We start from the raw sequence: 10,587 nt of genomic DNA, 5'->3' as shown, positions 1-10,587 counted from the left end.
TGATAAAGCCCTTGAAGCATAAATGTGTGCAACAGCATATTGTAAATGTTACAATTATAGTCTTTATAAGTATATTGTGTTGCTGGTTTTGCAAGAATTAGTACCCAGTCTTGGTCGATTTTAACTTTAAGTAGCTATTAAGTAGTGTTTAAAATAGTAGTATGTAGTAATGCTAATATGTTTCTCTATTTGCATATTGCTAATATAATTTTCTAGGCTAAAAAACCTAAATATTTGAGTGCATCCATAGAAGTTTACATTATAAATCAATTTAGTGTTAAAGTGATTGACTGTGATTTACAAATTCACCTGCATATAGTAAAAATGTTGTACAGAATACGATCTTTTATTCAGACAAAACAATTTTTACATTAAGCTTTAGAGTCCAGCCAAAAAATTTTAGGCCCAACAAAACAGAAAACATTAGAAGGGAAAATAAAATGTACTACCATTGTATTACGAGTTCCCTACATGTTGTAACTTTATAACTTATACTAACTCCAAAATATGTGGCTTTCTCATCTTCAACATCTTGCAAGGTGCTAAAAATAAGTCACCAATTTTTATAAACTGGTTAGTTTTTCAAACTTTCATAATTACAAATTACATATAATCTCAAAATTTCATTCACTAGCTGACAAAATCAAATTGTCATATTACCAGTAACATATTAATAACCATGTACTGCAGATACAGACTGTTAGTAAAATAACAATATACTAGCAGTTACTGACCAAATCAGCAATAGTTGGTTACGTTGTCAAATAAAAATAAAATAACACTGTCACATTTATTGATATTCCCAAGTTTCTCACTTTAACATCTGTTAAGCCAATGTTTCCAAAGATTCTAAAGTACATATATATATATATATATATATAATCATCCATACAAGCACTGGTGATGTCTGTATCAGTAAAGGTTTTACAAATTTCTTTTTGCATCCCAATCATCAGGTATTCTTGCTCAAATGTTCTCACTTTGTAGCTAAGAAGATTTTTTGAAAGATAACACTGTCCTACATTAAGCTTAATTTCAAACACAAAGTAATATACATAGAAGAAACACTGAAAAGTTTCAGTTAAATGTTATTAGTTTTTCTTCCATATTGGGGCAGCTACCTGCTCGGGTAACACTCTCTGTACAGTAATTCTTTCTTCTGGATTGTCTTTGGCATGATAAAAATTCAACAATTCCTCAATGGCTTGGTCTTCCAGCTATATTAATAAACAATTATCATTTATATCAAGTACTTGATTTGGCAGTTTAATGGGAAGTTTAAATGAAGGATTTTAATTAACCTGAAATATTTTAAAGGACTTCTTATGTGGAAATGACATCTGGACATGATAATTTAGCTCTTCAGTATCAATAAATTGTCATATTTAAGTAAACAAGTGTATTTAGTAACCAATCTGTTGAAACCTTTCTGTTATTTAATGTGTAACCATGAATTGGCTTAAATATTCACACTTAATATGTTATAGTTCTTTTTTGAGAAAGAAATTTACAAAACATCAATGCAGCAGTTTCTTATACAACTCATAATCATTAACAAATTGTATCGACTTTATTTGAGTAACAAACACAACAAGTGATTCAGAATTAGCAAAAATGTGCAAAGATGCAGGTATTCTTTCTTGTTTTAAAGTTTCATGTTGCTACCATTAAAAGTATATGCTAGACATGCAAGTCTCTATCAACTACTTTTGACAATAAAATGACACTAATCTAGTAGGGAGTCTGTAAATTGTCAATATATTCTTAAAATGCACACTATTTAGGGTTACTTCTTCCCATACAGTTTAAGGATTGATAAAATGATTAAAGTACAAAAGACTAGGATGTGATTTAAACACTGGTGAAAGATGAAAGCATTTAGTGTTCCTAACAGATACAATACATACATATCAACCTTTATTTCACTATAAGAAACTGAAGCAATGTGAGTAAATAGGATGGTGGACTACTTCAAAAATTAAAACCTTAAATTTCAGATATAAATGTAAACTTACATGGATTAAGTTCAGTGGTTTGCTACGTGATTTTACACTACTTTGTTGTTGAGCTTCTTCAGCTTGTTGGATCTCCTGCAAGTTAGGTACATCCGGGGCAGTTCTTCCTCTCTGCCAAGGATTGCTAACTTCTCCTGCTTCTGTATCTTGGTCTTTGCTACAGTTGGAAGTTTTTAAAGTCTCTGATTTTGGAGTAACTTTTAATCCTGATAGGTTTTCATGTTTTGATTCCCTAGACAATAATGTTCATGAATGATGAAAAAACAACAACTTGTGACAAAAGAAACACCAGGTTTATTAATTAAAAAGGTAATAAAGGTGTAAAGATACAAGAAGTCTTATAAACAAATAGTCAAAATATACTAATGAATAGAGATAAATTGGAAGTTACAATATCTGCAAAAGTTTAATTAAAATTTTATGAGCAATGAACAATTTTTTTTATAACCAAAATTAGCAAGTATAAAACTTCAAAAATGTATCACATATTCATTGTTTAAAAGAATATGTATGCACATCTGAACTGCCCCCATTATGAATCAAAAGCTTTAAGGCTAATGTATGTAACTTAATGATAGTACTTTATGCATTAACTTGTTTGAAAAAATGCTGTTGAACAACATGAGCTGCATGTGTGCATTTAATCAAGCTTAAAATGGTTCACATAAAAAGAATGAAGAATCATATACAAATAAACATATAGTAAAATATTACTGAAGGGCATTACACATTCAAGGAATGCTTGCAGTTAAATTAAGAAGTCTTTTATACCCACAGTGTACAGCAGAACAAACACAACAGAAGGCTGAGGGAGAGTTACAATTACATATGGATAACAAAACCTGTACACATACACAACAGAGGAGATGCATGACAAGTTGTTTAATGAAATTCAGAAGGATTTAGGAAAATATTTTACATTATCACCATATTATAAAATTATGTGTTACATTCTGGTTAATAGAACACATACACAAAGAGAGGAAAGTGTGTTATGTACTGGTTAGTAGAACACAATGAAAGATTGAACATCATGTTACATGTTGGTTATCGAACACCATTAAATGTGGAACATCGTGTTACACTTTGGTTGCTGGTAAACCAATTCAAGATGGAACATTGTGTTACATGTTCATCACTGGAACACATAGAAAGAATAAACATTAACTGTACATTATTGAAAGGCTACAAATTAAAACATATAATAATACAACATTGATGAAATGTGTTGTATACTGATCAATACATGTAGTAACGTGTGTTACAAATTTATTGTATGACATACACACTAAGCTAGAAAAGAGTCAACTACACTTAACAGAATCCATAAAAGGCTAGAGAAATGAGCATAGTGATATTTGAGCATCATAAAAAACACACACACACACAAACATTATATATGTGGTGTGGGTAATGCAATTCACAGAAGTGTGGTGTAACTTTGTTAGAAACCAATTTTTAAGGTTTTAGGACACACCCCTATGGAAATATTTAATTACAGACCTTATTAGATGTTATGTCCTGTATTTTGAATTTAAGTTTGTTGTCATAATAATGCAAGAAGACAAAATATTTCAATTGGAAATAAGATAAATAATACTGCAATTTCTAGTTTTTATTTTATTACAGAAGAAAAGGAAACCAATAACAATCTGGCTGAATACCTTCTTTAGGCTCATCTTTCTACAACACCTGTCAATTTAAGTTTTTTTAGGGTGTAATAAATTCTATTACAATAACAATCTGGCAGAATACCTTCTTTAGGCTCATCTTTCTACAACACCTGTCGATTTAAGTTTTTTGTGTTTTTTTAGGGTGTAATAAATTCTATTACAATAACAATCTGGCTGAATACCTTCTTTAGGCTCTACAACACCTGCCGATTTAAGTTTTTTGTGTTTTTTTAGGGTGTAGTAAGTTATATTACAATAACAATCTGACTGAATACCTTCCTTAGGCTCATCTTTCTACAACACCTGTCGATTTAAGTTTTTTTTTAGGGTGTAATAAATTATATTAGAAAATTTGAACAGCTACAATATATTTTTAAAAGTTAGAATGAAAAAAAAATGTATGACCAAACACATCTTTTCAAATATCAATTAAGCTTTGGATACAGGATACTGAGGTAAATGCATGCACAAATCTGTACTATGTTGTATTAAATAAAGAACCTGTTCTTATACTACTTCACTCATCACTGAACAAGATTAGCTTTTGTAGAATAAATCACCTACACCTCAGTGGAACATACCCAAAAATTTCATAGCAACCTGGAAAGGTTGTCAACATGTGGTAATGTCTGAAACACAATGGTTAGACTAGATTTTCAAGTTAAGTTTGTAATCACAGAGGTCAATGTTTCACCTTATCACTTTTACTGCCATTGCCAAAAGCCTGAGAAATATACCTAAAACTCATGATGATACAATAAGACATTTACAGTAAACTTTCACCTGCCATTTTCTAGTTATTTGTCAATGTAGATAATAATAAAAGTCAAATAAACTTTGAAACAAACATTAAACTTTGTACTGCAGAAATAAAATAACATACTTACATTTATCCACAAAGAATTCAACAACCCACGTTTTAAAAGGCTGGAACAAAGTTAACTAAGAAACCCTAACATTCATACACAAAGAATTCAACAACCCAAGTTTTAAAAGGCTGGAACAAAGTTAACCAAGAAACCATTATATTCATCCACAAAGAATTCAACAACCCAAGTTTTAAAAGGCTGGAACAAAGTTAACTAAGAAACCATTACATTCATCCACAAAGAATTCAACAACCCAAGTTTTAAAAGCCGGGAACAAAGTTAACTAAGAAACGCTTACATTCATCCACAAAGAATACAACAACACAAGTTTTAAAAGCCTGGAACAAGATTAACTAAGCAACCCAAGCAATTTCTTTTATATCAAAGTGAGTGGATATTTGAAATTAGGACAATAGTTGCTTATTTACTGTTTAAAGGAACATACAAAATATAAGGTTAGGTTATTGTGTAACATAAAAATACCTACAAAAGACTAGGGAAGTGTGACAATGAACTCCATGATCCTTCAGAACATGCTGTTTGTTGAAACCTGGTTGTTGACGGTATTCCCCTACAAAGAAGAATTTTCATGGACAAGATTAAAATAAAAATGCACCAGGAAAGTTGAAATTCATGTTACATTATAGAAACGTTTTTACTGCTATGCTAAAACTAATAATGAATTGTGATGATTCAATTATGTGAATGGGCAACATCTTTAATAAACCTCTAATTATTATGAATGCAATTCAGTGGTAAACATGTGACCAATTCAGAATAAATATTAATTACATATTACATAAAGGCTAAAAAATGCACTTTACTTTCGTACACATCTCTTCCCAACCACCTAGGTCTCAAAATTCAGTGGTAAACACATGACCAGTTCAGAATAAACACTAATCACGCATCACATAAAGGCTACAAGAACATGTGTTACTTTCGTGAACATTCCTTCCCAACCACCCAGGAGGTCTCACAGAACTAGTACTACTATACCAAAGATTAAGCCATAATGAAACATCCCAATACTAGTATTCAAAACAAATCACAGATATATAGCAATAATGAATTACCAGCTTTACTATTTGATACAGGGGGGAGGGAAGCACCTACATATAGAAGTCATCAGAAAAAAGAATTTATTAAATACAAGAACTATAGCTGCTTACTAGTAAATCTTTTATAATGATTTTATATGCAGTGGTCATTTCATTAATTAAAAACAAAGTTTCAGAGCTTATTGGTAATATTCACTGCCAGTATCATAAATCTTAGAATTTTGCATAGACACATGCTGATGGAAAACTGGATTCAAGGTATAACTTGTATAGAAAGTTAGGAGATGGATTGAATGGGTAGTGGAAGAACCTTTACTACAAATGTACTAAGTTCTGACAAGCTTATGTCATCATCAGGTTCTAGTAGTTTACATAGACACACACACACACATACAAAGAGGTCACATGGTACTCAAGGGTGTTCATTTAGTAGTAGGGCTGTTTTGTTACTAATTAAAATAGTCTTCTTATTATATTTTGCATTTATATTATGTTTGGTTCTTTAAAATCATAGTGTTCCATTCTGTACAGATATATTCCTGTATCTACGTAAACTACTTGTACCTCATGATGACACAAGTTTATCAAAACATTGTACGTTTGTAATAAAGGTTCTTTCACTATCTATTCAAGCCATCTACATGGGTTCCTCATCATCAAATCTGTATAACAAGAATGTTTTTGAACTTTCCTAATGATCATATGTCTAACCCAGGATGACTCGGATATTTTAGTAAGATTACTTTAGAGCACTAGTTGTAAAAAATATTTATGTGATTGCCCCTATTTGCTTAAAAAAAATGTCTGTACACTTCCGGGTACAAAAAAGTTCAGAATTTTTCCAGGATTAATTGGAAACTCCCATATTCTGATGCTATGCTGATATATCTGTCACATTAACATGATGTACCATATAAAATGACCAGTTTACTTGAAAATCACCTGAAATAATTCTAGACATGTTAATTTTTACTCAGTATTTATTATGGTTATCATCTCAACTCCTACATCAGCCTTTGATTGTAGGATAGCAGATGTATGTTTCTTTCCACACACACATGTACGCACGTGTGGCTGGACAGTGCAACCTCACCCACATTATTTCAAAATATCACAAACTATATATGTAGCATTATATTTGTTTGATAAATCTTTTGTGATCCATTCTTTGCACTTTGGATTTAAAAGCTACTGCCCATGGAAATGACACTCATTTTAGAGCTGATTGGCTGCAAATACTTTTTTTCTCCACTTGACTGCACCCCAAAAACATGCAAATTTCCTCACCATCAATATCACTGCTCATGCAACTACTCTTATAACCTCACTACCACTGATTATTGATAGTAAGTACAGGTAAATTAAAAAAAAATTCACTATCATAGGTTTGATTTTCATAAAGAACTGGTTAATTAGGCCAATACTTAATAGTATTTAGTGAATCTTGTGTAAAACCTCAAAACTGATACAATATTTTCTATATATATGTGAAATTAAAAAAATGACATTTTGAACTCAGCAGTTTTAATTTACAATAAGTGTTAAAACAAGGTTTGCATCTTTACAACATTGAGCATGAATGTATGTGTCAGTAAAATATGGTGTAGTGCAATGATGCATCAGCTGAATATTAACACACACGTTACATAAATTACTTTGCGTTTTTAAGAAACATTTTACTGATATTTATATAGATGAATTTTCTGATTGCTGATATTACCGACATGGTCAAATATCAGATAATAACAGAAATACAATGTCAGTATTGGTACAGATGAATTTTCTGATTGCTGATATTACCGATATGGTCAAATATCAGATAATAACAGAAATACAATGTCAGTATTGGTACATCTCTAATTTTCAACTGTACAAAACTGATTCTTACATGGTATTTCTCTAAGTAGAAAATGTTCAGACGAGTTACAAAATAAGGAAAGCACTACCAATTACAATCTAAAAGTTGGCATTATAAGTTATCATTCACAAAGAAACATATATTTTCCTTTCACATTATTATAATTTCCTTCTTTGAGATTTCATATTCACAAATTTCATTGAAACAGAAAGTTATATAAGAAACATTTTATTTTTCATGGAATATTCCAAGAATACTGTTCTGAAAATTTTGAAGTCGTCATCTGTTTCAGTTTTTATTTTATAATACAGATTAATCTGATTTTTGACGTTCATACAAGTTAATTATTAATTTAGTTTTTTAAAAAAAAGATAATTTATGGTTTTTTCCCATCTTCTTATAGCTTACTCTTTTGCAACACTGAAATTCGACACAAGTAATCTCTGTACTTCCCACACTTACAGATTAACTTTGGTTCTAATTGTCTGGCCTACCCACTACCAGTTAACTTCTTCACAAATTTCTTTGAAAACAAAGAAGAACAACAAAATCACTGATCAGAAACTAGATAATTAGAGTTACTTTGAAAGTGAACTATATATAACTAATTCTGGTCTATGCCATTCTTACATTAATATTTGAAATGAATAATTTGGGTTTTTAACCTACCAAACATTTTCTTTAGGTGATACTGGTACTGAGCTTTGAGTGGGAGTAGTAATGGGAGCCTTGTTGACCACAACTTGGTGTGTATTGGCTAATTTCTTCTTCTGTTTTTGGGATAACCGTCCTATCTTTTTACTCTCCGAGTTCGGGCTAAGGTTTCCAAAATGTCAAAGTTAAATTTTTTCAATAAAATACTCCTCTGTCTCTCACGAGCAAGTATTTTTTCTATCTCTGTCTTTTACAAACAAATATTTTTTCTTTTCTTCAAAAAACATTATAATGTGAAAAATTCTAAGCTTCCAGATTTAAAGTAAATAATACAAACTTGTAAAATTTTTTGGTTGAGGTTTTCTATTACCTAACATGTACATCTGTATCAAGGACAAACAAGCCAGTACACCATGTGGATAGTACACAGGAACAACTGTTCTAGGCTCCAAGCTCTGAGGGGGTGTGAGGATCCAAACGTCTTAATCATATTGACAAACATTTGTCCTTATAAAAATATTTTCTTACTCTACTACATAATTACGTTGCATCACAAAAAATCATATTACAGTAGGCTCCAAAATTCCTGGCATTTATGTTACTTTCTGTAATTCTGCATAGGAAAAACATGGTGTTTTTGATTCTTTTACATAGGTTGTTAATCCCTATAGGGAAAAAATTACAGAAAAGAAAACTGATGAACGTGTATGAATAAAATACAAAATTAGCATGAAATAACTTTCTAAGGTGAAGTTTCTCTTTTGGTGTGATGCCTTTTTTTTTGTATATTGATTAATATTTACCCCCCACCCTCAGAAATATATACAAATAATTGACATACAACTTGAATTATATGATTCATTAATTCTACAATTTTAAGCTATTCATTTCAACATTATTTATGATGTTTTACTACCAATAATTCACAACTTCTATCATAATATCCCAGACTTTAAAAAAAAAAGAGATACATTTTACTATGACAATAATATTTGTATAAATTAAGTTTCACTATTTCCACATTCCCAGTTCAAGCATAATTCTTTTCAGCAAATGTTTTTGATTTTACTTTATGTTTTTCTCTGTTGTAATTTTACTTTGGAACAAAAGTTTCATTTTTGGAAAATAAAGATAGAAATATCAATACCAGCATATCAGAAAATAAAGTTTCATCTCCACACTTCCATTGAACAAACATCTAATGAATGATGAATATAAAGTCTGTTTTAATTTTTACATGTTGTATTAATTAAAAGAAAAAAAAAAAGAGAAAAAAAAAACAATTAAAAAACAAAATTAATTCATGAAAAAATAAACTAATTTTTTTTTACCTCAGTCCTTTTTCAGATATTGTTCTCCGATTCTCCTCTTGTTCGAGCATAATATCCTTGAAAGAAGGAACATACTGAGGATCTCGTGGACTGCAAGTCTTAGACCAAGAGGGAGATAGAGGTCCACAATTCTCAGATAGATCAGATGGTGAATGATTACTGCTGACATCTATATTTGTCATATTTTCCATTTTTTCAAACTGAAAATAAAATACCGTAAACAAGCTGAATACATACATACACGTGTGGGTCCTGTTTTCTAAATACTTTTCTTAACATGTTACATTTTACTTTCCACAAGGAAGTTTGTACCTAGCTTTATTTGTCTTTTGTGCATCATTTTGCTATTAGCCTTTTTGTATGAAAAGTAATGTATTTTAAACGGTTAGAAAAACACATACAAAACTTAAATGAAACTTTTCATGTTTAGCAACTGCATTTAAACTATATCCTATACTCTTTGAGTTCCATTATATTGATCTTATAAAGTTGGTAGTATCTCAAGAAGAGGATAATAGTACCACTACTTAGTTTATCAAATTATTTCAAAAAAACTTAATGAAAGAAAGAAATGCATAAGGACATTTTGTTTTCTAGATTTACGAGTTTAAGTAGTAATTTTCTTACTGATTCAGCCAATATACTCAGGCAAGGCAGACTTTGGACAACAGGTTCTAGCTCTGATGATGTAGATTCACACTTCTGCCGTTCTTTCAGATCATTAGGTTTATGTGACTGAGATTTTCTTTTAGCTTTGGCTTTCGCTTCTTGCTGTCGGAAACCTAAAGTGTTAGGAGGAGGAACATCCTCATCAGCATCTATGCAATATTGTTGGGCTATTTTCTCTAATTCGTCACTTGTTGGGCCCTCTGTGTATGGAGTAATTTTTCTCATGCACATTGCTGGTATCTGGAAAAATTTTTTTTAATGTAAGATACAAAATATAACATATGAAAGAAAGATTTCATTGTTATCTAGGGTATGACCACTATTTAATGGAACCCTGCTTTTATTCAACTTTTTGTTTTTTACAGATCACAGTATGCACATATAAACTTCGGACAAAAAAAAAATATATATATACATACACACACACACACAGCGTGGCCACAAGTAAATAGACACC

At 30.6% G+C, this 10,587-nt stretch overlaps 1 protein-coding gene across 1 annotated transcript in view; it reads right to left on the bottom strand.

Moving 5' to 3' along the window:
• Nucleotides 1-314: 314 nt before the first annotated feature.
• LOC106461143 (inhibitor of Bruton tyrosine kinase-like) overlaps nt 315-10,587 on the bottom strand; it is a 62,507-nt gene continuing 52,234 nt past the window's right edge. The window contains exons 20-25 of the mRNA XM_013920938.2: nt 10,089-10,370; nt 9,462-9,661; nt 8,146-8,292; nt 5,045-5,128; nt 2,016-2,247; nt 315-1,217 (exon numbers count right to left, since the gene is read on the bottom strand). Coding sequence (XP_013776392.1) covers nt 1,092-1,217; nt 2,016-2,247; nt 5,045-5,128; nt 8,146-8,292; nt 9,462-9,661; nt 10,089-10,370 — 1,071 coding nt within the window. The 3' untranslated portion in view covers nt 315-1,091. The remainder of the gene's footprint in view (nt 1,218-2,015; nt 2,248-5,044; nt 5,129-8,145; nt 8,293-9,461; nt 9,662-10,088; nt 10,371-10,587) is intronic.

This window comes from Limulus polyphemus, unplaced genomic scaffold (assembly GCF_000517525.1).
Source record: "Limulus polyphemus unplaced genomic scaffold, Limulus_polyphemus-2.1.2 Scaffold905, whole genome shotgun sequence".
In the NCBI taxonomy this organism is placed as follows: Eukaryota; Metazoa; Arthropoda; class Merostomata; order Xiphosura; family Limulidae; genus Limulus; species Limulus polyphemus.
Note: the sequence above shows the minus strand (reverse complement) of the source record. Positions and strands in the feature narration are given on the sequence as shown.